Below are 27,866 nucleotides of genomic sequence, written 5' to 3'. Positions count from 1 at the left end.
GAGGGAAGAAAAGGAAAACCTATTGCTGTTAAAAGGAGCAGAGTTACAATTAGTGGTTGGAAAGAGTGTCTTGAAAGTTTCTTTTTTCTTTTCTTTTCTTTTTTTTTTTTTTTTGAGACATGGTCTTGCTCTGTTGCCCAGGCTGTAGTGCAGTGGCTCAATCACAGCTTACTGCAGCCTGGACTTCCCAAGTTCAAGTGATCCTCTCACCTCAGCCTCCCGAGTAGTTGGGACTACAGGCATGTCCCACCATGCCTGGCTAATTTTTTCTGTTTTGTGTAGAGACGGAGACTCACTATGTTGCCCAGGCTGGTCTTGAATTCCTAGGCTCAAGTGATCCTCTTGCCTCGGCCTCCCAAAGTGCTGGGATTATAGGCATGAGCCACCATACCGAGCCCTGAAAGAGTTTTCTTAAATATGAGAGACACTAGAACAAATTTCACTGGTGATAAAGAATGATCAAGAAAAGAAGGGGAAAATTGAAATTTATTGAAGGCTCACATACTGTTCAGAGCTTTACAAACATTCTACCTTCACAATCTTTAATGGATCAGGAAATTGGGGTTACATAGCTTGCCCAAGGTCATGCAGCTAGAGGTGGCAGAGCTGAGAGGCCACCTAGATTTTTTGGACTCTTTGTGCCTGCCTTACCACCCCATTGCATAGGCACACGTCCCCCTGTACTTAAACACCTGGGCCATGCCTTTGTCCTGACCATAGTGCCCTTGCAAATGAGAAAGAGCCACTCTCATGCTGGGGGAACAAGAATTTGTTTTCCTCCTCCAGTGCTATAAGCAGGGGCATCTCCCCCACAGCCTAAATACCCATGCAGCACAGGACAAAAGCTCTCCCAGTCCAGAGCAGCAGAGGCAAGCAGCAAGAGACCCCAGAGGTAGGAGGGAAAGGGACACTTTGGGAGGTATACAGCAGGTTTCTTTTTGTGCCAGCCAGTGCAAGAGGATGCTGGGGGCTGCTGGTCCCAACCAGCTGGTGCCTGTGGCCCCAGCATTCATCTGGATGTGTTCAGTGTGACAAGAAGCCCAGGTCAGAGCCCAGTCTCCCGGCTGCCCCCGTTGAGGCTGAGGCTGTGGGGGCGGGTACCACGCTCCAGCCTGCGGCCAGACAGGAGACGCCGCAGGGAAGAGCCAGAGCTCAGATCTCCGCAGCTGCGAAGGTGGAGGCTCTCTCGGCCAGGCCGGCCCCACAGGCTCCGGGGCATCTGGACAGGGACACGAGAAAGGGCATCATCAGTAAGGCCCAACCTGAAGCTCCGTGCTTTCCCAAACATCTTTCCTGGCTCCCCGAATTCCCACCTGCTTATGTCCATGAGCTCCAGTCCCACTGGGGTCTGGGGCTTTCCTGGATATCTGGAGGAAACGAGTGACCAGGCCCCGACCTGGCCAGCTGCCCTTTAGGTCCCCCAGGGAGTGGGCAGGTGCAGGGCCTGAGGGCAGGGGAACTTTTTGGAAGGTGGGCACAGGGCGCCGTTTCTCAGCTGACCGGGCACGTAGCAACTTGGGGGAAGGGCAGCGGGCTAGGCGGAAGAGGCAGGCTTCAGAGCAGAGCCCTGCAGAGAAACAGAGATAAGAGAATGGTATTGTGGGGTGGAGAGAGGGCCGGGCAGCCATGCCCAATCCCCCACCCCTGGGGTAAAAACCACATGGCTGACCTGTATCTGCAGAGGAAACAGAAGCAGCTTCTTCCTCAAGCACTTTGGTATAAAGGTCCCTGAAGTCAGCTGAGGAGAAGAAAGGGAGACAGGAAGTGAGTGGGAGTGTTCTGTGGACACACCCACCCTCCTGTGGGAACTCAAACCCAGAGGAGCTTTCACAGCTCCCGTGCTCCATCCTCAATCAAAGGGCCAGCATCTCTGTCCATACGAGCCAGCACCTAGATGGTACGATCCACCACAACAGGGACTGCAGTGGTGGTGTTCAGCACCTGGCGCGCAGTACTGAGCGTACCCCAGTACTATCTCCTTTCTTACTGTTTTTGAGATGGAGTCTCACTGTTGCCCAGGCCAGAGTGCAGTGGCGCAATCTTGGCTCACTGCACCCTCCGCCTCCCAGGTTCAGGCGATTCTCCTGCCTCAGCCTCCCTAGTAGCTGGGATTAGGCGTCCACCACCAAGCCCGGCTAATTTTTGAATTTTTAGTAGAGATGGGGGTTTCGCTATGTTGGCCAGATTGGTCTCGAACTCCTGACCTCAGGTGATCCACCTGCCTTGGCCTCTCAAAGTGCTGGGATTACAGGTGTGAACAGCCACGCCTGGCCACTATCTCCTTTCTCAGCATCTTTGAGTATGATGCCTATGGCTGAAGTACTACTATTATACATGTTTTTTGTTTGTTTGTTTGAGATGGAGTGTGTCTCTGTCACACAGGCTGGAGTGCAGTGGCATGATCTTGGCTCATTGCAACCTCCACCTTCCAGGTTCAAGCGATTCTCCTGCCTTAGCCTCTCTTAGTAGCTGGGATTATAGGTGTGCTCCACCACACCCGGCTAATTTTTGTATTTTTAGTAGAGATAGGGTTTCACCATGTTAGCCAGGCTGGTCTGGAACTCCAGACCTCAGGTGATCCACCCACCTCAGCTTCCCACAGTGCCTGGGATTACAGGTGTGAGCCACTGTGCCCAGCCTGAAGTACTATTATTATACATGTTTTACAAGTGGGGGCTGAAGCTTGGGGAGGACAGATAAGTGGACCAAGCTGAGAGCTGTGGAACTGGTTTCAAAAAACAAATCCTGGCCGGGCGCGGTGGCTCAAGCCTGTAATCCCAGCACTTTGGGAGGCCGAGATGGGCGGATCACGAGGTCAGGAGATCGAGAGACGATCCCGGCTAACACGGTGAAACCCCGTCTCTACTAAAAAAAATACAAAAAAATAGCCGGGCGAGGTGGCGGGCACCTGTAGTCCCAGCTACTCGGGAGGCTGAGGCAGGAGAATGGCGTAAACCCGGGAGGCGGAGCTTGCAGTGAGCTGAGATCCGGCCACTGCACTCCAGCCTGGGTGACAGAGCAAGACTCCGTCTCAAAAAAAAAAAAAAAACAAATCCTTTTGGGAGGCTGAGGTGGGTGGATCACTTGAGGCCAGGAGTTCAAGACCAGCCTGGCCAAAACGGTGAAACCCTGTCTCTACTAAAAAATACAAAAATTAGCCAGTCGTGGTGGCGCACGCCTGTAGTACCAGCTACTCGAGAGGCTGAGGCAGGAGAGTCACTTGAACCCGGGAAACACGGTTGCAGTGAGCCGAGATCATGCTATGGATGTTCTGTCCCTAGGAGGTGAGTACCCGAGAAGTGTCTACCAGAGGAGTGAACTCGCCCTTTCTTCCTCCTCAGGGACCTCAACAGTGCCCCAATCCTGGTGGGCATCACTGGCCACCTAACTCCCAGTGCCTACCATCTCCTGAGCCTGGGCAGTGGGGGAGGGGGCTCACCAGTGTCATTGGAGGTGGTGATGCCTGGGTCGCTGTGGGACCGAGGCAGCAGCAGCGGTGGTGGGGATGCCGGATGAGGAGGCCGGTGCCCCGGGGGGGTGAGGGAACCTGAGCTATCGCTAAAGCGACGAGTAGGGGCTCGGGTGGGCGGAGCTGCGGCTGGGCGGCCCCCTCCCCGGGGGACCCGCCGCCTCAGCTCGGGGAAGCAGGGTCCCACCCAGGGCGGCCAGCCCTCCAACCGGTGGCAGCTGCGGGCAGCTGTGGGGGCACCCAGTGGGGGTGGAGCTTCAGGGGCAGAGCAGGAATAGGAGCGGGCGGCCCGTGGGGGGCGCCGTGGCAGGGGGCTTTCCTCGAAGGGGCCCCGCAGGCCACAGTCCAGGCTGAGGCAGTAGCCGGCACGGCTGCGCTGGATGGAGCGGAAGAGCACGTAGTCCACGGAGCGCACGGAGCCCTGCAGCTCCAGCAGGCACGAGTCCTCCGACGGGCTAGAGCCCCCAGGGAGGTCACCAATGGCTGACAGCACCAGAGACCCGCTGTCCATGGACACTGTGGGCGGCAGGGGGCGCTGTGTAGCACCAGCCTGGCTGGGCCCTGCCCAGGCAGTTGCTGTTTTCCCAAGCCCAGCCTCTAGGGGCCACTGTGCCTCCAGCTTTATCTCACGGGAGACAAATAAGTCCAGGGTTCCAAGTTGCCACAGCCCTCCTCTGTCCCCAAACCACCAACTCCGCCTTGTTTTCCCCTTCTATTGTCCCTACCCACCCCAGCTATCCCTGGCAGCACTACCCTTGTCCACCCCTCCTTACGCCCTGCTCACCGTCTACAATGGAGGCCACTCGCTCACAGATGCAGGAGCCATCGTGAAGCTGAGGGTCAAAGAGAGTGGCCTGCAGAAGACACAGGATCAAGGGTTCAACCCTACACACTGAACACCCCCACGTGCTAGACAGAGCTCTGGAAACTCAGGTTCCAGACTAGCTTTGTCACTTTGTATAAGTCACTTAATTGTGCAGCCTCAGTTTCCGCGTCTGTATGGCAGAAATGATAGCTTCTAACCCACCCACCTCACCAGGCTCTAGGGAAGATCAAAGGCGACAGTGGGTATGCTGGTGCTGTAAAGACCTTGACCACTGTTACTATCTGTATCCAGAGGCTACAGCCTGTTCAGCTTTCCAGGCTAGACCCCAGCTCCCCAGCCCACCCCAAGCCGTGCTGTGCTCTCACCTGGCTGTCTCCTCGTAGTCCCATGACTGCCTCATAAGAAGGGGGGCAGTCGGTAGGGTACAAGGGCACTGGGCTGTCCATGGAGCCATTATACGTGATGCTGGCAGATGAGGAAGAGGGTCAATGTAGGAAAATAACTCCCACTCCACAAAGATCCCTCTCTCCAGCAATCCAGGCCCAGCCCCAGTCCCCTTCCTTAGCTCTCCCAGCAAGACCCCACCAGGCCTTACCTCTGTGCATCTGTTTCTGAGCTGCAAGTGTACTCTGGGGGATAGTAGGGTGGTGGAGGCACAGGTGGGACAAATTCCTCCAGGTCCAGCATGGTGTGTAGGAGAGGGGCTGGGGGCGGAGACGTGCAGCCCAGAGGTCCCAGTGGGCCTGAGACTGACCGCTCAGGGGCCAGCTGCTGGGGAAGCAAGCAGGTCAGCAAGTCTGGATGCTAGGAATATAGCTCCTTCTAGGCCCCCAAACTCCTCTCTCATCTACATTATTTTTTCTGGCCCTATCCCCTGAGAGAAGCTCTAGTTCTGGCTCCTCCCTCACCCCAAATCAGCTCTCCTTAACCCCACACTCACCCTGTACCTCTAGCTCTGGCCTTGCCCACCCACAAATTCCTCTTCTTTACGGCCCCTCCTCCATCCAGAAGCTTCACCCACTGTGTCTTCACAGGAATGTCCACCCTTTAGCCTCACCTCCATCTAGGACCTTCTTTTTTTTATTTTTGAGACAGAGTCTGACTCTGTTGCTGGAGTGCAGTGGCATGATCTCAGCTCACTGCAACCCCTACCTCCCAGGCTCAAGCGATTCCTGTGCCTCAGCCTCCCGAGTAACTGGAATTATAAGGGTATGCAACCATGCCCAGCTAATTATTATTATTATTATTTTGAGACGAAGTTTCGCTCTTGTCGTCCAGGCTGGAGTACAATGGCTCGATCTCAGCTCACTGCAACCTCCACCTCCCAGGTTCAAGCAATTCTCCAGTCTCAGTCTTCCGAATAGCTGGGATTACAGGTGCCAGCCACCACGCCCAGCTCATTTTTGTATTTTTAGTAGAGACAAGGTTTCGCCATGTTGGCCAGGCTGGTGTTGAACTCCTGATATCTGGTGATCCTCCTGCCTTGGCCTCCCAAAGTGCTGGGATTACAGGCATGAGCCACCAAGTTCAGCCTAATTTTTTTTTTTTTTTTTTTTTGAGATGGAGTCTTGCTCTTGTCGCCCAAGTTGGAGTGCAGTGGCACCATCTCAGCTCACTCCAGCCTCTGCCTCCCAGGTTCAAGCATTTTCCTGCCTCAGTCTCCCAAGTAGCTGGGATTACAGGCACCTGCCAGCACACTTGGCTAGTTTTTATATTTTGTTTGTTTGTTTTTTCAGACAGAGTCTCGCTCTGTCACCCAGGCTGGAGTGCAGTGGCACTATCTCAGCTTACTGCAAGCTCCGCCTCCCGTGTTCATGCCATTCTTCTGCCTCAGCCTCCCGAGTAGCTGGGACTACAGGTGCGTGCCACCATGCCTGGCTAATTTTTTGTGTTTTTAATAGAGACGGGGTTTCACCATGTTAGCCAAGATAGTCTCATTCTCCTGATCTCAGGTGATCCGCCTGCCTCAGCCTCCCAAAGTGCTGGGTTATAGGCGTGAGCCACCATGCCCAGCCCAATTTTTGTGTTTTTAATAGAGACAGGGTTTCGCCATGTTGCTCAGGCGGGTCTTGAACTCCTGGCCTCAGGTGATCTGCCTGCCTCGGCCTCTCAAAGTGCTGGGATTACAGGAATGAGCCACCGTGCCCAGCCTAGGACTTTCTTGACTCTACCCCACCATCCAGTCCCATTCTCTAAAGCCCCCTCTCCTGGTCCCAGATGGGCATCACATACTTAAGTCACTCCCTGCCATCTCCCCTTCTCATCCTCCCCATTAAACATCCATTCCTCCAATAGATGAGGATAATAGATAACCCATAGCCCCTGGTGCTCAAAAGCCAGATCTGTAGCCATTGTTCCCTCAGGCAAGTCTCAGCACACACACCCCTGCCCCTACCATACCTGCGTGGCCCTGGCCCCTGCTCCCCTCTCACCGTATGCACGAGGTCCAGGGAGAAGATTTGGATGCAGCAGACAATAGCAGAGAGGGTACAGATTATAGCGGCACAAATGGTGAGCCCACAGACGCTGAAGAGCAGGTTCTGGGGAAGGGAAAGGAGGAGAGGAATCAGGAGAGGGCTAAGTCCCATACATTATGGGCCTGTGAGTACCCCAGGAAGGGAGGCAAGAGTGAGAACCAGGAGGATGTTTGTGGGGTACAAGCTCACCTTGAGGGCCCCTCGGGCTTCATCACAGGTGGAGTTAGGGGCAACTTTCAGTTCCTGCCCCGACTCTGGACAGGGCCGGAGGAGGGGAACAGAGGGACAGCACACACAGACCTTTCCTTCCTGAGTGGAGCAGGGAGGGTGAGGCAGCCTGAGTCAGGACAAACTCAGGTGTCCTGCACACCTCCCCAGGCCAGTTCTTTCCAGCTCTCCCTCCTCAAATCTCACCAGAGAGCACTGTTGGAAGTCTCGGGCCAGTTGAGCATTCTTACAGGACAGTACAGAGCCAGCCATGCTAAGCATGACACAGAGCACCGAAAGCAAGGAGAAGAAGGAGATCTGGGGAAAACAGGGTGCAGACTCAGGGCTGGGACCCTCATGACTACTACTCTGCCACGGACAGAGTCCCCCTCCTTCACAGACACTTCGTGCCCACCCAGCTGGCACCAATTGGGGAGCCAGTTCCCTTCTTGAGGGCATAAATGGGCTTCCCCTTGGGTGCTGGGCACCTGCCTCCCAGTGGGCACTGGACCCTGGCACCTACCACTAGAGTGAATGGCCGCTTCCAGGACACAATGCCAACCACCCCGGAGAACGCCAGCTGGGGACAGAGTGGGCACAGGCTCAGCCTGGCAGGGGAGGCTCCTGAGTGAGCCCCTCACCACAGGATGCACCCAGCCCTGTAAGGAGGCAGAGGACCAGGAGAGGGAGGAGAGGCGAGGATGTGGACTTGCAGCTGGTGTGGAGGGTGGGGCCCGAGGAGCCTCCCCCACCCAACAACTGTGCACCCAACAACTGTGCACCCAACTCACCGAGAACCCAGCCCAAGACGGGCAGGACCTCTTGATGCTCTCAGTGGTGGTGACGGAAGAGGCCACCATGCTGAAGGTGACCACCAGGATGCCCAGGAGCACCTGGACCAGCCCCAGCGTAAGCAGGGCCTGAAGCCAGGGTCGGTGGAGGCGGAGGTGGGTAAGGCCCCTGGTGCTGGGCCGGCTGGTCAGCGAGCGGCTGGAGTCACTAGGCGAGGGCATCATGCCTGCTGCCCGGTTGCCTGCGCCTCGCTCGGCCCTCCCTGGCACTTGGGAGCATCTCAGAGGTGCCCAAGGCCCCGTCCTTTCTCCTCTCCACCTCCCTCGCTCTACAGCCCACCCCCTGGCTGGGTCCCCTGGGGCATGGCCGAGGGACGCCAGCTGTGGGGGAAGCCAAGGGAGGGGCGTCACGGAGGGACCGCGGAGTGCTCCCTCCCCACCACGGGCACTGGACGGGCACCGTGCCCCGGGCGACGATGAGGACGCGGGGGCACCGGCTCATCGCATCTCCCTAGGAAACAGGGGCACCGAGAAGGGCCAGTCCAGGAGTGAGGAGGGGGCGGCGGCTCAGAGCCCAGGGAGGGATGGAGAGGGTAAAAGTGGGAAGGATGGAAAGAAGTCTAGAGAAGAGGGGAGGGGTCGGTGTGCCCTCAGGGTGTCCAGTGGGATCCGGGGCCGCCTGGTGGGGAGAGGCCGCGGCGCCGCTGTCTCCTGTGTCGCTTGTCCCGCTCGCCTCCCCACCACGCTCCGCTCCCTGAGCTCCGGCTGCCGCAGGTCGGGGACTAGAGGGGGATGGGAATGGGGATGGTGCGGGATGGAGGGGCGTGGCGGCGAGGGCCGGCGCGGTGCACCCCGGGAGTTGTAGTTCGGGACTGAGACCCTGTCAGGGGTTGGGGTTGGGGGGATCCCGCGGCAGGGCTAGGCAGTTGGATCTACCTCCACCGGTCGCTTCCTCTCTCTGGACCCTGGCTAGGCTGCTAATGATCCTTTGGGCGTCCACTTGAGCCCCACCCAGCTTTTCAGGCTCCAGGCCCGCGTATTCCTTGGCATTCCCGGCAGAGGCGGTGGCTCTTCCCCGTCATTAATGGAGAGGGGTGGGGAGCAGGGCTCCCTGGCGTCTCCCGGTTTCGCGTTTCCGTGGACTTCCCACCTCCTTCCTGCGCTAGCCACCGGGGCTCCACCGCCCTGCCCCTCCTATCTCCCAGTTTACACTAAAGCCGGGTCCGACCTTCCCACCTCACTCCACACTCTCCTCTTTCATAAGGCCTAATTCCCAATGAAGATTCAGGAAACGGGGATGTCAGTTCCAGTTCCACTTTCTTTTTATTTAAATAACCGAAGCAACAGCTGTGGCACAGCAAAGGGAAGCTGGGTTGGGGCGTGTGAGAGGTGGCAGCAGTGTGGCCTGATGGGGGGACTAGGTCACAGTGGACTCTCCACACGCCTGTCAGGTTCAGCAGTCATGGCCATTGGATTGGGAGCACTACGGAGGAGCCATCAGGTACTGATGTCTCTCCAAGTCCCAGAGACCTTAGGGACGGGAGCTAAGTCAGCTCCCTCAAGTGGCAGGGCGAGGGCATCCCAGTCAGGGGTCACGGGGCCCGGAAGGCATTTTCAGCAGCCCCAGCAGCTGCATTGGCAGCTGCGGTTCGCACCGCAGGGTTGGAGAAGACACCAGCAGCAAATTCTTGCTGGGCCTTCTGAAAGCTGGCACCTGTGCGGCGGTATAAGGAGTGGATCTGCAAGTAGAGGACAAAGACATTGCAGCACATTCCAGCCACTGGTTCCCCACCCCAGCCTAACAGCATCACTACCACTCAGCAGCCTGCTGCCCAGCATACACACTCACACACAGAAACACACACCCCAGAGGTCCATTAGCTGAGAACCACCCAGCAGCCTGACCTGTGCTGGTTGCTCCTGAATGTTCCACCCAGGCCCCTGGGGACCCATGATCTCACCCTCCCAGCCCCACCTTCAACACAGCCCTCACCCGTTTCAGCATGACAATTCCTAGCACAGCAATGCCAGTGAAGAGCAGGGCGACCAGCAGCATGAGCACGGCTACTGCTGTGTTGGCCTTCAGCACCACCAGAGCGGAGATCCAGCCACTGTAAGGAGGGGAAGGAGGTGCCAGTGAAGTGGGGCTCCTCAGCTTCTCCACTGGTTATGCCACCAACATCCCCTGTTCCTACCCTTCCCATCAGTAGTGGCTCCCCTGTCAATCTGGCAGTATTCCAAGCACCACAATCCCAAACTATATCTACTCTCTTCATAGTTTAATTCCAGTTTCTGAACCATTAGCCCTGAGCTCTCCAAGCTCTTCCAGGCACTCGTCTGGGGATTCTTCTTCCTCCTTTCAACTATGGTTCTGTGTCTCCTCCAGGAGGCCACCTAGGATTAGCCAAATGCAGCATTCTTCCCTTCAATCTACATGAGTCAAGAGTGCTATCTGCGCTCTATCCTGGAAGTATGTCTTATATCCCATTAAACTAGTACCTCCCAAGGATTAAAACCACATTTCCTTTTTCTGAACAACTCCTATCTCAGCACCCAGTGCTGGCTTGGTCTAGAGGGAAAGGTGAGGGTGGATGACAGCCTCACAAACCTGAATCCCCAACCTGGGATACCAATGGCCTGGAGGACAAAGAGCACATCCTGGACGAAGAAAATGAAGAAGAAAACGAAGAAATTGAATGAACTGTCACTCCTACAAAGAGGAAAAAAATGGGGAGGGTGGGAGAAGAATTAGAACTGAAGGATGGGCAGATGTGGGGCCCATCCCAGGTCTCCATCATTCTCCCACCACTAACACACTTACCGGAAAGCCTTATACATGGGGCGGTACCAGCAGACAAAGGAGCAGGGCGTGAAAAGGAGGACCCAGAGGATAGAAAGCCCAAAGCCTGCGCCATTGTTGGTTTCCACACAGAAGCTGGCCAGGCAGGCGAGGAAGTTCAGGAGAAGAGCCAGCGTGCTGCCTAAGGGGCAGAGGGACAGGATGAGGAGTCCTTCTGGACTGCAATGAAGACTCCTTCTCATCTATGCTCACCCTGTAACTAATTCACCAAACATGGCAGAGCAAAGAAAGGAAGGCAACTGTGCCTTCATGGAATCCTTAACAGGGGAGATGGAGAAAGCAAATCTCAATAATGTGTGATCCCCTTGCAAAGACTTTTTTTTTTTTTTTTTTTTGAGACAGAGTCTCGCTCTGTTGCCCAGGCTGGAGTGCAGTGGCGCAATCTCAGCTTACTGCAAGCTCCGCCTCCCAGGTTCACGCCATTCTCCTGCCTCAGCCTCCCGAGTAGCTGGGATTATTAAACCCATCTCTATTAAAAATACAAAAAATTAGCTGGGCGCCCGCCACCACGCCCAGCTAATTTTTTGTATTTTTAATAGAGATGGGGTTTCACCGTGTTAACCAGGATGGTCTCAATCTCCTGATCTTGTGATCAGCCCACCTCGGCCTCCCAAAGTGCTGGGATTACAGGTGTGAGCCACCGCGCCCGGCCTTTTTTTTTTTTTTTGAGACGGAGTTTTCCTCTTGTTGCCCAGGCTGGAATGCAACGGCATGACCTCGGCTCACTGCAACATCCACTTCCCCGGTTCAAGTGATTCTCCTGCCTTAGCCTCCCGAGTAGCTAGGATTACAGGCATGCGCCACCACGCAAGGGTAATTTTGTATTTTTAGTAGACAGGGTTTCTCCATGTTGGTCAGGCTGGTCTCAAACTTCTGACCTCAGGTGATCCACCCACCTTGGCTTCCCAAAGTGCTGGGATTACAGGCGTGAACCACCATGCCCAGCCCAAAGACATCTAAAGAATTCAAAATATATTCATGCATAGGGACAATAAAAAGTGGGGAGAGGGCAGGAACATTTGCTAGCAGGCTGCTGAGTTCTAAATAGAGGTGAAGTGTTTGGTTCTTGGTGAGCGGACCCCAGAGCAGTTAAGAGATCTACCTGTAACTTCCTCCAAAAGGCTTCTCACTACTCACACATCCAGAGGTAGTACATGGTAGATACAGTCTTCTGAAATTCTTGGGGGATCTCCATGGAGATGTCCTGGAAAAAGCAGGGCTGAACTGGACAAAAAGAAGGTAGAGGGGGCCAATTGTTCTGTCGAGCTGTAAGGCACAAGAAAAACAGAGGGACCCCAGAAGTAAGGCAGAGACCAACAAAGGACTCACTGGCCCTTCTTCTCTCCATCCCTGGATCCTCTTTCTTTCTTTCTTTCTTTTTTTTTTTTTTTGAGACAGGGTCTCACTGTGTTGTTCAGGCTGGAAGGTAGTGGTATGATCACGGTTCACTGTAGCCTCAACCTCCTGGGCTCAAACAACCCTCCCACCTCAGTTTCTTTTCTTTTTTTTTTTTTTCCTGAGATGGAGTTTCGCTCTTGTTGCCCAGGCTGGAGTGCAGTGGCGTGATCTTGGCTCACTGCAACCTCTGCCTCCCGGGTTCAAGGGATTCTCCTGCCTCAGCCTCCCGAGTAGCTGGGATTATAGGCACGTGCCACCACGCCCAGCTAATTTTGTATTTTTAGTAGAGACAGGGTTTCATCACATTGGCCAGGCTGGTCCTGAACTCCTGACCTCAGGTGATCCACCCGCCTCAGCCTCCCAAAGTCCTGGGATTACAGGCATGAGCCCCGGCACCTGGCCATCCACCTCAGCTTCTTGAAGAGCTAGGACTACAGACAGATACTATCACGCCCTGCTAATTTTTTTCTTTAATGTTTTGGAGACAGGATCTCACTATGTTGTCCAGGCTGGTCTCTAACTCCTGAGCTGAAGCAACCTGCCTGCCTCAGCCTCCCAAAGTGTTGGAATTACAGGCGTGAGGCACCACATCCAGCCCTGGATCCTCTCTTTTATCTCCAATTTGGGGTCCAAGGAGACAAGGGAGAGTGGAAAAACTAATACTGTTTATTATTATTTAAAACATCCAAGCACTGTGCCAAGCACTTCACATATATCTTGTTTAACCTTCACAACAACCCTGTCAAACAGATGCAAACATGGTTTTCATTTTATAAATAGGGAAACTGAGGCACTCAAGATTAAGTAACTTCCCTAAAAGCTCATGGTTAGTAAGCAGTATCTCCAAAATTCAAACTCAGCAGTCTGACTCCAGAGTCTAGTTTTTTTGTTTTGTTTTGTTTTTGAGATGGAGTCTCACTGTGTCAGCAGGCTGGAGTGCAGTGGTGCTATCCTGGCTCACTGCAACCTCCGCCTCCCGGGTTCAAGCGATTCTCCTGCCTCAGCCTCCCAAGTAGCTGGGACTACAGGTGTGCACCACCATGCCCAGCTATTTTTTTTTTTTTTTTTGTATTTTTAGTAGATACAGGGTTTCACCATGATGGCCAGGATGATCTTGATCTCTTGACCTCGTGATCCACCCACCTCAGCCTCCCAAAGTGCTGGGATTATAGGTGTGAGCCAGTGTGCCCGGCCGAGCCCAGGCTCTTAAGACCTGTTTTTGCTCCTCCCAAACTCTTAGATGCTCTTCCCCACTCTACTACTTACTAGCTGTGCCTCCCAGGGCAGCATGCTGCAGCTCTCGCTCCCTTCGGTCCAACTCCTCTGCCTTCCGGTTGAGCTCCTCCTGTTTCTTTAGCAGCTCAGCTGTAGCTGCTGCAGCTGAGGCCTGCCCAGTGTGAGCAGACAGAGATGTGAGCCCTGGGCCCGAGGACTGGCCCTTCTCCCCAGCCCTCACCTGCACACCTCCGGTACCTGAGTGCTGTAGGAGCCATAGTTCTTAGGTTCTGTGGGGCTGAGCTTTCTCGAGGGCTGCAAGGAGGGAGCTGAGGGTGGAGGCAATGGGGCAGGGGCTGGAGCCTCATAGGCTGGTGGTGGCTGTTGAGGAAAAGACCTTAGTGATCATCTAGTCCCTCGTAACACAGGAATCTAGAGTCTGCTTGAATACCTTTAGACCCAGAACTCATGATGTAAGGAAGCAGCCTTTCCCCCATTTGTTAGGAAACTAGTTCTTCTGTTGAATTTCTGTCAGAGAACCCTATGATGACCTGTAGCAGCCTTATCATCCCTCATATCCACTTCCTTAGCAAGGACTCAAATCACTCGTCTACCACGTCTCCCCATTTGTTTTTTTTTTTCCTTTTCTTCTGGGGATGGGGTGTGGGGGTCTCTCTCTGCCACCCATGCTGGAGTGCAGTGGTGCAATTATCACTCATCGAAGCCTCAAACTCCTGGGCTCAAGCAGTCCTTCCATCCCAGCCTCCCAAGTAGCAAGGACTACAGGCATGTGCCACTACACCTAGCCAATTTTTTTTTTTTTTTTGAGACGGAGTCTCGGTCTGTTGCCCAGGCTGGAGTGCAGTGGCGCGATCTCCGCTCACTGCAAGCTCCGCTGCCTCCCAGGTTCACGCCATTCTCCTGCCTGAGCCTCCCAAGAAACTAGGACTACAGGCGCCCGCCACCACACCCAGCTAATTCTTTTTTTGTATTTTTAGTAGAGACAGGGTTTCACCGTGTTTGCCAGGATGGTCTCGATCTCCTGACCTTGTGATCCGCCTGCCTCGGCCTCCCAAAGTGCTGGGATTACAGGCGTGAGCCACCGCACCCGGCCACCTAGCCAATTTTTAAAACAGTTCAAGAGATGGGGGTCTCGCCGTTGCCCAGGATGGTCTCCATCAAATTCCTGGGCTCAAGCAATCCTCCCACCTCAGCCTCCCAAGTGGGATTATAAGCTTGCACACCATGCTTGGCTCCCCCGCCCCCCCCCTTTTTTTTTAAGTTTTAAGTACCATGAAAACCCCTTAAATTATTACAACTCACCATTTTCTAATCCAGTGGGACAAACAGGTGTAGTCCTCCTCATTCCTTGCTTTCAAACTGCACACCTAACCTAAACTCCAACCAGCCCCAACCTTTTTCTTCAAGAAAGCCTTCCCATACAGAACATTGGTTAAAGCCTTGCCAGCCTCCAGATGTTCCCAAGACTGACTTTTAGAACTCAAACCATTTGGGTTGGTGGCCCTGGTGGCCCTAGAAGGATGAGACATCCCATGGCTGACTAGCCTCTCTCAGGGAACTAAGATCACAGTTCTTCTTCCTTCCTGTGCATGCAGAAAAGTCCCCTGTACCCAGGCTGACTTGTCTCACTGGCAAACCCTCCCCTTCCTTGAATTCCTGTGCTCTCCAGTAGCTCACCTCCCGGGTCTCAAAAGGGTTGTAGACGTCAAGAGTGGCATACTGCCGGCTGGGTCGGTGCTGGATCACAGCTGGGTCCTGAGGGCAGAGACCTGGGGCTCAGATGGTGTCCGGTGCCACTTAGGGGAATTCCCGGGGAGCATTCCCAAACTGCCTGTGGCTCCAAGTACTGCACCTTCGGGGTCACGCCGTCGTCCCAGGACTGGGACAACATTTACCTCGAATCCATCATCCAACACTGCCAGCACCAGCCCATTAAGGGGCAGGGCCCGCCCCCCCCGAGTGCTGACTGGTCTAGAGTCGCTGTCACCCCACGTGGCGGCTCTTCCCAGGATCAAATGTCACTAATGGGGATACAAGGTAGCCCGACCCTACAGAACCGGGAAGAATCAACCTGACTGCCCAAAACAGGCCGACCGGCGCAAGTCACCTGAAAGGGGTTGTCAAGCTCGCTGGGCTCGGCGAACGGGTTTCCGCCGTCTCTGCTCTGAGCCATGTTTGCAACTGCGACCTCCGCGGCCCTCTTCCCTCCACGCCCCTGCCGCAGCAGTGGCGGTAGTGGTAGACCTCAGAGTCCACTTCACTCGCCTCAGTTCGCCTCGCTTCTCTGTGCACGGATTGGTTCCACCGACCGGAAAGGCCACAAGGATCCCCGCAGCAGCCGTGGGTTGCGCCTGCGTCTTGGCTAAAAGCTAAGACGGAAGTGCCCCCACGTGATCTCTCTAACCCAGTGCCCACAACCAAGTACCGCCCCTCTTCCATGTGACTTCCTTCCACTAACGAACTACACTTCCCAGCAGGCCTCATGTAGGAATCCGGCCTTCCTAGTCTCTCGAAATGGACGACGGGAGCCTTCTGACCGGCCCTGCCAAACCCCTAGGAGTCAGGTTAAGAACGTTTTCAACCTGGGTTTCTGGCTCTATACTGGGGCACGGCCCAAAGACTCTAGGAGTCAGATCTTTCCCAACTCTCATGATTCCACATCCGAGAAGTGCCACCATATAACACTTCTCTATTCTAATCTGAAAGAAATGCCCCAACCATCGCTATCCTCCCCTATAAGGTGGACAGGGGAAATAAACTTGTAGCCTGGCTCTGCTTAATTTTGGAGGGTAAGAAGGACTCCCTTCATACCCAAAACTCAAGAAAGTTTGCCAATCGTTTCATCCCTCCACCCCAGCATTCCCAAACCTCCAACTCCACGGATGGGGGTCAAATGAAGCACGTTATTTTATTTCACAAAGACTGTACAAAATTCCTTATAAAACATTGGGTAGATGCCACCTGGTTACCTCACTCGGTCCCCATCCAACTCCGTATGAGGGGGCAGGTGAGGGTGGAAACTGTGTGGATGGAAGAGCATTATGTACAAGGCAGGGGTTGAAGTGATAGGTACAAGTTCTTTCATATTTACACTATTTCACATATTCACAGGTATACAGCCAGCCAAGGAGGAAGGAGTGAACTCTGGCTCATTCTCTTGTATAAAAAAGCACCAGTGTCCTGGACTGGACACCCACTGCTATAAAAGATGCAGGGGGGCCCAGGGCCTGATCGTCACCGACTGATATCCCGACTGGAGTCCCACAACTTGTTGGGTGGCTCAGCCCGAAGGCGGGTGAAGAAAGGATGCTGAAGGGCTTCACCCAAGGTCAGCCGCTTAGCTGGTTCATACTCTAGCATGCTTTCAATCAGATCGAAGAGCTGGTGGTGTTCCTCTGCCTCTGAGGTCAGATACCGCTGGTGGAGGAGGGCAGGAAAAGGTGAGGCAGGATGCCTTATAAACCCTGCCTTCTTCAAGACCCTACCTTTCATTCTTGGAGAACCAAGGCTCTGCTTGCAACCAATTTGAAGGCTACCTAACCACGACCACACCAGGACCAACGTTTCTGATATTATAGCTCAACCTACCTTCCCACTAGCACAATTACTCCATAATCTTTGAAAGTTCTTTCTACTTGTATATCCTTGTCAACTTCATGAATCTTCTTTAGTTCCTCATTAAAATGTAAGCTCTTCAAAGGTAGTTTATTCTTTTCTGTCTGACCTAAAGAATCCAGGACATTGCTTTGATCTCTGGTTGTCTCAAGGTTAGGCTGTCTAACCTCCTTCCCTCCACAAAACCACTCCCTCTTATGTTTCCTCTGTTGACCAAAGATGTCTTCTTTCAGCTTTCCTCCCCTCCTTTCCTAACCCTCTGCTTGTGAAGAGCATTCCAGGGGCAAACCACCCTAAGAAGTGACTTCTGGATGGTGGGCACTATTTATCCCGAGCCTGGCTCACCCGCAGCGGTTTGCAGTTCTCACGAACATAGCGCCCAGCTGATGTGTTCTCATCCCAATCCAGGCGACCCCGGTAAAAATATTTCTGCTTTCTAGAGGGGAAGGGGAGGTTGAGGAATCAGAAGGTCACCCTTGTTACAATTCCCTTATTTCCCCATCTGAAAGTAACTGGGGGGACAGGAGGCATCAAAGAAAAAAGAAACTGATGTGAAATAGACCAATTCTGTGGAGAGAAAAGGAAAAGGGTTAACTAGTGCACACTCAAGGTTCACCTTGTCTTTCGGATCATCCGGGAAGGGATAGGACCCAATATCCTTTCCATCATGGCTAGATGCTCTCTGTTGTCATGGGTCTGGGAAACAAAAACAGAACTGAGCATGGGACTGAAAAGGGCATGCTGAGGACCAGCTGCCAGGAAGATGGGCAATGTGGAGAACTGAGTAGGCAGGTCCTCAGCAGACAACAAAGCAACCAGGTAGAATGCCAGGTGGTCAAGTAAGATATCCCATCACTTACCTGGAAGAGGGTGAATCCCACATAGTACTCAAAGATGATGCAGCCTATACTCCATACATCACAAGGCTGTGACCAGCCCAACTCTGGGTGAGAATGGGAGGGAAAAGGTGTTATGAGGCTTAGGTGGCCCCACCCTCACCACATCATCTCACACACTTGGACAGCCTTGCCCTCCCTTACCAAGGATGACCTCTGGTGCTCGGTAATGGCGAGTGGAGACAATGGTGCTATGGTGCTCATGGTCAAAGGTGGCACTGCCAAAGTCTACCACCCGCACAGCTGTGCTCTTCACACTGCGCTCATCTCGCTTCTAGGAGCAGAGGAGGAAGAGGATGAACCTCTGCACCCAGACTGAGATTCCACCAGTATTCTCTACCGTGCTTCTGAGCCTTAAAAAAGCTACTGTGATCTCCTGCCTGGCCCCACAAGCCCTGGGAAATTTCCTGTTTTACAGCTCCCACCACATCCAGCATAATACTTTTAGAAGTAGGGGAGCAAAAGGATTAAGAAATGATTATAGAACAGCGTGCACATCTGTAAACATCTGAAGACTACACCCAAGTGCCGGATATACAGTTATTCTGAAAACGTGTAACATGTAGCAAATGGGTTTTCCTGAAAAAAATGTAACATGTAGCAAAGGGGTTTCTCTGAAAATATATAACATGCAGCAAAGGGGTCAAGGGAGGGAGAGCTTCTTTAGGTCTGAGATCTCCATCATCTCCAGTTAGTCAAGGGAGCCAAGCTTTCCTACCTCACAGAAATACACATCTCAAAAAACAAGTCCAGGCCAGGCGCTGTGGCTCACACCTGTAATCCCAGCATTCTGGGAGCCCGAGATAGGTGGATCCTCTGAGGTTAGGGGTTCGAGACCAGCCTGGCCAACATGGCAAAACCCCATCTCTACTAAAAACACAAAAACTAGCCAGGCATGGTGGCGGGTGCCTGTAATCCCAGCTACTCCAGAGGCTGAGGCAGGAGAATCACTTAAACTTGGGAGGTAGAAGTTGCAGTGAGCCAAGATTATGCCAGTGCACATCAGCCTGGGCAACAGAGCGAGACTCCAATCTCAAATAAATAAATAAATCAGTCAGTCAGTCCAAACAGAACCTTAAAATTTTTCACTCTACTGGAAAGTTATCTGAAGTCCCCTGTACAAGTTATCTCCCAATTTAAGTCTTAAGAGATCTCTCCCTTTCAACCTATCTAGTTTTACCCACTTGGAACCAGACAGGGAGAAAATGTGGCAGGACAAAATAAAAAGGGAGAAAAGAAAGGGCTCGGCAGAAGGCAAAGTGGCCCAGCTGCCTACCCCCAGTAACCAAGGGCAGACCCTATCCATCTTACCTTCTCTAGGTTGTAGGTGAGCTCATAGTCTGAATTCACAAACAGAATATTTTCAGGCTTGAGGTCTGTATGTGTCAGCTTGTTATCATGGAGGACTGTAGGGGAGAAGGCCAGGTCAGGCTTGGTGCAGGTGGCCAGAGCTAACTGGTATCAGCTGACCCCAGGCCTGGTTACCTAGGGCAAAGCCAGTGAGGAGACAGGTCCAGAATCACAAGAGGGCTGCTTTCTGCTCTACGTCTAAATGGAATGCCTGGTCTAAGAAGCTCTGCTCTATCTACAATAAGATACATATGTATCTCAACTGATGTAAAAAAAAAAAAAAAAAAGAGTTTGCTTTGAGTTATAGTGTGTATACACTTTGACATGTGTCTAGCTGGCATTATGTGAACTTAGTTCTGTGAAACTGTATTGTTTTGATGACTCCAGAGGAATAATGTATTTCTTTGAATTCCCCACCTTGCCCCTTAGCTGAACTACATACTCTGTGTTCACATCTGCTTTGCTTTGCATGAACATCTCATCCCAGACACATGTAAGCCTTTAACCTAAAGAGTGTATTTTTGTTTCTTTATATTTGCTGTCTGACTGATGCTTTCCCAAGAAGGGGAGGAAAGGAAAAGGGGAGGGTAATTAAGTGCTTTGATTCCAAAGGCTTTCTCTTCTAGCTGCTGCTAGGTTAGGTGTAGAGTAAGAGCAGTCAGTGACAATAAAGACATTAGTCAAGGAGCTAAGTCAGAAGACATTTCAAGATGACAGTAAAACAACTGCAGATAACAGAGAGCTGACTGTTTAGGGGCTTCACCAGTGCACAACCGACAGAGAGATCCAATGAAGGGAGGGGATGCTCGAGAGTCCATTTCAGCCCACCCCACTCACACTTGACAGCCTGGCACAGCTGGAAGGCCATGTGGCGCACTTGGTGGATGGGGTAGGGCAGGTAGTTGTTGTCTTTGAGGAAATCGAAGGTGCTAAGGCCCAGAAGCTCAAAGGAGATACACATGTGGCCATGGTAGTCAAACCAGTCAAACATCTGGACACAGAGGCTGAGAAGAGAGATGGGGGAAGGGGGGTTGTCTGATGAGCTCCCATCTGCCCATCAGCCCTCCAACAAGGAGGTACTTCATAGCTGTTGATTCCACAAACTTGTGTAAAACCATGCCAGTTAATACTAACACCAAAATTCAGTTCAGCTAGGGAATAGCCTCTGCAAGACCCAAGAAGAATGGTACTACTTGCCAAGTTTCAAAATATCTTCCTGCATCATTTTAAATAGTTCAAAAAACTATTTACTGAAGAGCTGTTGAGTGCCAAGTTCCAAACAGTACAGATCCTGGATCATCAAACTGTCCATCCTAAACCCCAACCCCAGCCCAACTCCTGATATTCATTCACCACCAGCTACCACTGGGCTCCTTTTTATACCTACTGGCCTCCTGTTTATACCTACTGGCCTCATATCTTGGCTTAATGTCCTTATTCTATTTTTGGACTGTGAATATATGTGAACAAAATATTACTGCATAAATGTCTGTGACCTTATCAGCATAGTTCTACTTATAAAAGCTTAATTCGTTGTTCAATGAGGTTGATGCTCAGTCCTAGGGCTATGTCCAGTGTATATCTCTACAGAACCCATTCTAGGCTGGGGTCAAACTACAGAGCAATCTAACTTCCCTGAAAACAAGGGGAGTGGATTAAGGCATGTCATAGGCCCCCACATTCCTACTCTGATGTTCTACTACTCTATGATGATGTTCTACTACTCTAAGATGATGAACAAAAGATGAATGAATGACAAGGTCTAGGATTCCTGTCTGCCTAAACCAGATCTAGAAGTCTCTCCTGTGTAGGGGTTGGGCCTCTCAGCCTCCCTACATACTTTCTTGCTTGCTTACTTCTTGTTGTCAGGGTCTTTCTCGTTTATTTTCTCCAGCACATTGATCTCAAGTCGAGCTGCTTCCTTGTACTTCTCCACATTCTTAATGATCTTCAGGGCAACTCGAGCCCCACCCCTGTAAGTTGGCAGGAGAGGCTTTTGCTGGGTTCTCAAGAATGTCTCAAAATGAACAGGGCTGTAGGGGGACTAAGAAATCCTACCTTAGGTTAATTAGCAAAATAGCCCCATATAACCCCCACCATCTCTTTATCCCCACATAGTAGGGAGGGACTGACAGTTACCTGCGATGGTCAACACATTGTACAACTCGGCCGAAGGTCCCCTCTCCTAAGGTGCTAACGATTTCATCTGAAATGAAAGAGAGCAGGGTCGGGGAGAGGGAGGGAGAGAAGGTGGGGAATGAGCTGAGTTGGAAGAAAAATGGGGACAGCAACCTGGGGTGGAGATGAAGGAAGGGGAACAGATACAGATGGTCACAGGGGAAGAAAACCCCTGCGTGATTCCCACCACCTTTAACCCAGGGGCCGTGAGAGCTGGGAGTGGACAACAGAGGTCAATTCTCAACAGCAACTCAAACCACCCAGATAAACAACACCACTGAGAAAAGGCAAGAGGCTGTGACTCAGGTTGGCTTGGGACGTTAGGATGGCTATGGGACCATTACAGGCTATAGGATTGTTACGATTTGGCTTGTACATCGCTCTTGTAGCCAGTCCCCGACGTGGTAGATGAGGTGGCCCTCAGCGTCGTCCTCTACACTCTTGGCTCTCCGGCTGCTGTGCTGCTGTCGGGGGGCAGGGGGGGTCGGAGCAAGCCAGGTGTCGGAGCGGGGGCCGGAGGGAGGCGGGGTGGGTGGTAGAGGGGTCACCGGTCACAGGCGCCCAGCCAGGGGGGACAGACGATGATGGGGGACAGTGGAAGGGAACACGTCAGATGCAGTAAGGTGGATCGGTGTGAGAAGAGAGAGCGGCGCATAATCCCAAGTCCCCAAACCCAAAACAGGAACAGGGAGAGGCGTGGGCAGAGCAGGGAAGTGGTGTTGTTGCCAATGTCACCCACAACCCCATGCTCTACACAATGCCCTTCTGGGCAGACACAGATCTCCCCTTGCCCCCACCCAAGCCCGCCTGCCAAGGGGGCTACAGAGCCCAGGGCTTGGGGGAAAAAGGCAGTTCACAAGCAAGGTCCCCATTAAAGAGTGGAGGCCGCTGGGGCGGAGAAGCTGCTCCCAACACAATAAGCCCAACATGCCAGGGAGAGCACTGGGGGTCACAAATGCTCCGTGCCCATCCATCTCCAAAGCAGATTCCAGGGCCCTTCAAGAGTCGGAGAGCTCCTAAGAGGGTAGGCAAACTCAGTGCCCACCTCAGTGTTCATGCCCCAATGTTCAGCTGAGAACAAGGATACTTCTCACTTACCAGAGTCCTAGAGGGCCTGCAGAAGAGTGGGGAGAGGAAGGGCCTGGGCTGGCACTCACCGAAGATGAGCGGCTAAATGTCCGGCTGCGTCTCCTCCGCCGTCTGTGCTTCCTCCGGCTGCTGCGCTGGCTGCGGTAACTGCTGTTCTCCCGCTGATATTCATAGGAATGCCGATAGTCTGTGTCATAGTAGGCATCTCCCCGATCCCGGCTATAATCGTTGCGTCTGTAGCTGCCACAGTATCGCCGGTCATACACCCTCCGGTCAGATGAACGATCATCATAACTGCTGTTGGATAACAAAAACCAATTAGGCGTATCTGTTCAGACCACATTCCCTACCATACCCTGTGACAAAGTCTTGCCTTAGTGAGGACAAAGAGTAATGCTAGAAAACTGTTCTCGGCCGGGCACGGTGGCTCAAGCCTGTAATCCCAGCACTTTGGGAGGCCCAGACGGGTGGATCACAAGGTTAGGAGATCGAGACCATCCTGGCTAACACAGTGAAACCCCGTCTCCACTAAAAAATACAAAAAACTAGCCAGGTGAGGTGGCGGGCGCCTGTAGTCCCAGCCACTCAGGAGGCTGAGGCAGGAGAATGGCGTAAACCCGGGAGGCGGAGCTTGCAGTGAGCTGAGATCGCGCCACTGCACTCCAGCCTGGGCGACAGAGCGAGACTCTGTCTCAAAAAAATAAAAAAAAAGAAAGAAAACTGTTCTCAGACACTTTGTTGAGTCACTGAGAGGACCAAGGGACCAGAGAAGTGAGGTAACAAGCGCATCTGCCATGTCACCAAAACCTCTAAAAAGGCATCTGCAGAACCACTCCCTACTGGGGCCTTTTTCCCACTGCAGCGATACAAAGAAACAAAGAGCCATTTTTTTTTTTTTTGAGACGGAGTCTCGCTCTGTCACCGAGGCTGGAGTGCAGTGGCCGGATCTCAGCTCACTGCAAGCTTCACCTCCCGGGTTCACGCCATTCTCCTGCCTCAGCCTCCCGAGTAGCTGGGACTACAGGCGCCCGCCACCTCGCCCGGCTAGTTTTTTGTATTTTTTAGTAGAGACGGGGTTTCACTGTGTTAGCCAGGATGGTCTCGATCTCCTGACCTCGTGATCCGCCCATCTCGGCTTCCCAAAGTGCTGGGATTACAGGCTTGAGCCACCGCGCCCGGCCAAGAGCCATTTTTTTTTCTCAAGCTTTCCTGACTGAAATCCACCCTTGCTCTAAACCATCCGTAACCCATTCTTTCCACTGAACATGCCACTAAAATATTAAAACTGGGCCAGGTGCGGTGGCTCACGCCTGTAATCCTAGCACTTTGGGAGGCCAAGGCAGGTGAAGCACTTGAGGTCAGGAGCTCGAGGCCAATATGGTGAAATCCTGTCTCTACTAAAAATACAAAAAAAAAAAAAAAAAAAAAAAATTAGCCAGGAATGATGGCGCATGCCTGTAGTCCCAGCTACTTGGGAGGCTGAGGCACAAGAATCGCTTGAACCCGGGGCCGCAGAGGTAGAAGTGAGCTGAGATCTTGCCACTGCACTCCAGACTGGGCAACAGAGTGAAACTGTCTCAAAAATAAATAATATTTTAAAATTTAAAAAATAAAATAAAATATTAAAAACACAAAGATCTAACTTTGTATTATCTGTCAGCTTATTAGTTACCCGTAGCTCCCAGTCCTTTGCACATGCTTTCCCTCTGCCCAAAGACACTTCCCCCACCTGACTCTTACTTGTCCTCCAGACATAGATAGATGTCGCTTTCTCTGCAATGTATTCTCTGAATTACAGATCCTGCCCCACTCCAACCAAACGCACTGGGTACATCCTCAGTTCCTCATTATGTATTCTAACACTTAACACTGCAGCCCAAATGGCTTCTTTGGTTATCTATCCCGACACTACCTTCAGCCAACTACTTAATGCAACAGTTTTAGCATATAACTAGTATTTGTTGAACAAATAATGAGTGAGTGACCCTGTATTTGAGTATCTCTTCCTGAGGCCTCACCTTCGAGAACGGACATGGTAGCTGTCCTCTCGCCGGCGCCGTCGAGTCCGGTCACTACTACTTGACCAGGAGCGACTTCTTCGTCGCTTATGCTTTCGGCTTCGATAGTGTTCACGGTAACTCCCCCGGCTGCCTCGCTCTGAGGAATGGTACCTTCGAGGATGAGGCATCTGGAAGGGAAAGGAAAGTGGAAATAGGAAAGTTCCGAGTTTTCAGAAGTCTCCTCCAAGGACTGGCTGCTCAAAAGATGCTAAGCTGCTTTCCCCTCTTTTATTTCTGCCTCTTTTTACCACGAACAACTTCCTCAGTCTTCCTCTGTACTTACAATTCCTCCTTATTGGAGTATAGCCACCTACTAACTCTGGCTGAAACTCTAGAAAGCCCCCAAACCCATCCCTCATTACCCTCCACTCAGTTCAAGTGTTATTTTTTTCTTGAGACGGAGTCTTCCTGTGCGGCCAGGCTAGAGTGCAGTGGCACAATCTCAGCTCACTGCAACCTCCACTCCCGGGTTCAAGCGATTCTCCTGCCTCAGCTTCCTGTGTAGCTGGGATTACAGGCACATGCCACCACTCCTGGCTAATTTTTAAATTTTCAGTAGAGACGGGGTTTCACCATGTTGGCCAGGATGGTCTCAAACTCCCGACCTCAGCCTCCCAAAGTGCTGGGATTACAGGCGTGAGCCACCGCACCCAGCCAGTTCAAGTGTTCTATCCTTATTTTCTTCACACACAGCTCCATGAAGACTTTCAGGTCTAGGACAGAGTTAATTACAACGGGAAGTGTATGACGAAGATAGAGACTGCCACAGTGTATCCCCGGTCAGGATCTAAGATATAGATCTGTGCGATGCTGAGTTCCTCACAAGTCAATAAAGCTTTGGTTTACAGTTATGATACATGTCGTACACTCACTAAGACTACGTCTTATCTCCCCAAGTAGACTATCAGTGTCCTGAGGGTAGGAATCCAGTCTCCCAGGTTTCTACATATACCAGGTAAACGCCAAATACTATCAGTTCCAAGGATCTGGGTCGGGCCCTTTGAATTAATTTAATCATCTCTCACATCTTTGGCCAACTCTACCTTGAGAGGTTTTAATGTAGTAGGCCACAAAATACAGTCAGCATCCCATCTAGCCCCTCCACTCTTGTGCTTGAGATGTAGAGAATAACTGTTTTGTGTGTGTGTGTGTGTGTTTTTTTGAAACGGAGTTTTGCTCTTGTTGCTCAGGCTGGAGTGCAATGGCGCAATCTCGGCTCACCGCAACCTCCGCCTGCCGGGTTCAAGCGATTCTCCTGCCTCAGCCTTCCGAGTAGCTGGGATTACAGGCATACGCCACCATGCCCGGCTAATTTTGTATTTTTTAGTAGAGACAGGGTTTCTCCATATTGGTCAGGCTGGTCTCGAACTCCCAATCTCAGGTGATCCGCCCGCCTTGGCCTCCCAGTGTGCTGGGATTACAGATGTGAGCCACCGCGCCTGGCCAGTAAGTGGTTTTTTATTAATATCAGCCCTACTTAGCTGACAGCTGGCCACCTTCCAGTTAATGGAATTGGAATGGGATGGTTCACAAATCCTTTTTTTCCTTTAAGGAAAAAAGAAAAAAATCACTGTCACAATCCAGGAAGATGAGAATAAGAAGGCAGAATAAAATGAAACAGGCCCAGGGACAGAAGTCTTGGTGGTAGTGCATGAGAATCGGGTATGCAAAAGGTTTAACGATTCCAACGTCTGACCACCATTCTGTATTACTTCTTTCCAACCTCCCCAAATTGAGGAGGGTGGTATTTGATGCATTCTTGGTGTAACTGCGGCCGGGAGCATACCAAGATGCAAGCACAAGATTTTCCCAGCACAGCCATCCGAATCAGCATAGCCACATAAATGCCATCTCACCACATACTACCATCAAACGGCCTCACAGCACTTTCCCCTCAAAGCATCACTAGTCTACCTTTCTAAAGTTTGAAATCTTTTGCTTTTTCCTTTCTTACTCAGAAAATCCAGAACTCCTACAGGCAAATTCTTCCTGCATGCTCCAAGTGACGCGGTGATGTATTCCTCCCCTCCAGCTTTGATTGGACCCCTGAGTCCAACTTTGATATTCCACTCCTTCACATCTCTGGAACCACTCCCATCCTTACTCTATCACCCCTTCTAGTCTGGCTCCGCCCAAGTTTCCTACAGGTCTTCTCAGTACATCTAATGCAGGCCGACCTCCTTTCCCCTCATCTCCCTACTTCGCCGCTTCGTAGGTCTCAACTCTCCTCCTCTCCAAATCTCGCCCCCGTCCCTTGCCCCCAATCCAAGCCTAACCCCGCCCGCCCCGCGGTCGCCATCTTTTCGCGCGGCCCCGCGGTCAGCCAACCCGCGCGCTCACCGTTCTGGCGGCGAGGCCCGTGCGCTTGTCCCACAGGAAGTCCGTGATGGCGGCGGCACTGCGGCCGGAGTCCCGGCACCCCCGCGGCGACGAAGTGCTGCTCCACACCCCCAACCCGGGACCCTGGGACCTCCCGCCCCGTTCCCGGGCTCCGCTTCAGTCCCTCCCGCCCCGGCTCCGTCCCCGCCCCTAAGATCTGCTTGGCGCCGCTCGCACCGCCCCCGCCCGGGGCCCGATCCCAGCTCGGTCTCCGGCTCTGGCCTCTCCGCTCCGCCGCCGCCGCCGTGAGCGAGCACGCACGCACGGACTCACGTCTTGCGTCGCTTCCCAGCTACCCCCTGGGCACCGCCCCCAGGACCGCGCGCGCCACCACGTGCTCACGTAGCTGGCAGGCGTCAGCCTGTCAGAGCCTCGGAGGTACTGGGGGCGGAAGTTCATAGGGGCGAGGAGGGTCCACAGGGACAAGCTGGAAGCCTTCCAGGCCCGCTATGCCCCGCCTCCTGTCCTTTCCCACTCCCTCTTCAATCTTTTACCCTTTGCATGGAGACGTGTGGCTTAGTTAGGTTTGGAGTTTAAAAGAAAGGATTGTCATTATCAATACAGTGTCGCTGCTCTGCAAGCCCGACTCTAGTGAGGCTTGATGGTGAAGTCTCATTCTTCTGCATAGCCTGAAAATAACCATTTCTTAAAACACATCACCTACCTATCCCCAGAACAAAAGTCTGCCACCTTTTGTCATCAGCAAAAGTTATGCACGACTCGGGGTGGGGTCACAGCCATGGGGGAAAGGTTTGAGCAATGGAGGGTTAGAGAATCGGGTGCCGAAAAAGGGGACTCACTTGAGAACTGTATCCTAAAGTGGCTTACATAATGTGTGAGAAATATAAGTTTACTAGGGCTGGGCGCGGGGGCTCAAGTCTGTAATTCCAACACTTTGGGAAGCCGAGGCCGGCGGATCACGAGGTCAGAAGTTCGAGATTAGCCTGATCAACATGGTGAAACCCCATCTCTACTAAAAATACAAAAATCAGCCGGGCGTGGTGGCATGCGCTTGTAATCCCAGCTACTCAGGAG

General features: G+C 52.6%; 3 protein-coding genes and 1 long non-coding RNA gene across 33 annotated transcripts; 1 reads left to right on the top strand and 3 right to left on the bottom strand.

The window, feature by feature from the left end:
- Window positions 1–468: 468 nt before the first annotated feature.
- Window positions 469–8,570, bottom strand: ENTREP3 (endosomal transmembrane epsin interactor 3). Of its 8 annotated transcripts, none has more exons than XM_077943440.1 (12): window positions 7,771–8,570; window positions 7,503–7,638; window positions 7,187–7,297; window positions 6,962–7,081; window positions 6,728–6,835; window positions 4,891–5,066; window positions 4,661–4,760; window positions 4,254–4,323; window positions 3,440–3,985; window positions 1,670–1,738; window positions 1,314–1,567; window positions 469–1,219 (listed from the first exon to the last, which is right to left on the bottom strand). In XM_077943440.1, the coding sequence occupies exons 3-12, from the start codon at window positions 7,259–7,261 to the stop codon at window positions 1,046–1,048; spliced, it is 1,692 nt and encodes a 563-aa protein (XP_077799566.1). In that variant the 5' UTR covers window positions 7,262–7,297; window positions 7,503–7,638; window positions 7,771–8,570; the 3' UTR covers window positions 469–1,045. The 8 variants fall into 8 exon arrangements, with proteins under 8 accessions (XP_077799566.1, XP_077799574.1, XP_014966796.1 ...); XM_077943448.1 differs by having other exon boundaries at window positions 4,891–5,063; XM_015111310.3 differs by having other exon boundaries at window positions 7,503–7,559.
- LOC144330979 (uncharacterized) lies at window positions 5,831–10,285 on the top strand. The gene is made up of 2 exons (XR_013397748.1): window positions 5,831–5,961; window positions 6,139–10,285. It is a non-coding gene; the product is annotated as an uncharacterized LOC144330979 (long non-coding RNA).
- On the bottom strand, window positions 9,069–15,561 carry SCAMP3 (secretory carrier membrane protein 3). 10 transcript variants are annotated; one of them, XR_013397635.1, is made up of 9 exons: window positions 15,372–15,561; window positions 14,942–15,019; window positions 13,502–13,624; window positions 13,295–13,415; window positions 11,768–11,896; window positions 10,592–10,751; window positions 10,392–10,480; window positions 9,764–9,881; window positions 9,069–9,509 (listed from the first exon to the last, which is right to left on the bottom strand). XR_013397635.1 is itself a non-coding variant. In XM_077944748.1 (9 exons), exons 1-9 carry the CDS (start codon window positions 15,435–15,437, stop codon window positions 9,356–9,358), a joined length of 1,083 nt encoding a protein of 360 aa, XP_077800874.1. In that variant the 5' UTR covers window positions 15,438–15,561; the 3' UTR covers window positions 9,069–9,355. The 10 variants fall into 10 exon arrangements, 8 of the variants coding, with proteins under 8 accessions (XP_077800874.1, XP_014966870.1, XP_077800883.1 ...); XR_013397636.1 differs by having other exon boundaries at window positions 10,379–10,428; XM_077944748.1 differs by having other exon boundaries at window positions 9,732–9,881; window positions 10,379–10,480.
- A 586-nt stretch (window positions 15,562–16,147) lies between these two features.
- Window positions 16,148–27,096, bottom strand: CLK2 (CDC like kinase 2). 14 transcript variants are annotated; one of them, XR_001438815.3, is made up of 14 exons: window positions 26,793–27,096; window positions 24,411–24,580; window positions 22,461–22,689; window positions 21,680–21,767; window positions 21,265–21,331; window positions 20,982–21,098; window positions 19,963–20,129; window positions 19,087–19,181; window positions 17,920–18,049; window positions 17,740–17,822; window positions 17,496–17,575; window positions 17,225–17,315; window positions 16,853–16,988; window positions 16,148–16,681 (listed from the first exon to the last, which is right to left on the bottom strand). XR_001438815.3 is itself a non-coding variant. In XM_077944059.1 (13 exons), exons 7-13 carry the CDS (start codon window positions 20,114–20,116, stop codon window positions 16,499–16,501), a joined length of 816 nt encoding a protein of 271 aa, XP_077800185.1. In that variant the 5' UTR covers window positions 20,117–20,129; window positions 20,982–21,098; window positions 21,265–21,331; window positions 21,680–21,767; window positions 22,461–22,748; window positions 24,378–24,580; window positions 26,793–27,096; the 3' UTR covers window positions 16,148–16,498. The 14 variants fall into 14 exon arrangements, 9 of the variants coding, with proteins under 9 accessions (XP_077800185.1, XP_077800189.1, XP_014966823.1 ...); XR_003720099.2 differs by having other exon boundaries at window positions 21,680–21,764; XR_013397431.1 differs by having other exon boundaries at window positions 22,461–22,686.
- Between the last annotated feature and the right edge of the window lie 770 nt (window positions 27,097–27,866).

This window comes from Macaca mulatta, chromosome 1 (genome assembly GCF_049350105.2).
Source record: "Macaca mulatta isolate MMU2019108-1 chromosome 1, T2T-MMU8v2.0, whole genome shotgun sequence".
Classification (NCBI taxonomy): domain Eukaryota; kingdom Metazoa; phylum Chordata; class Mammalia; order Primates; family Cercopithecidae; genus Macaca; species Macaca mulatta.
This window is presented reverse-complemented; position numbering and strand designations above follow the sequence as displayed.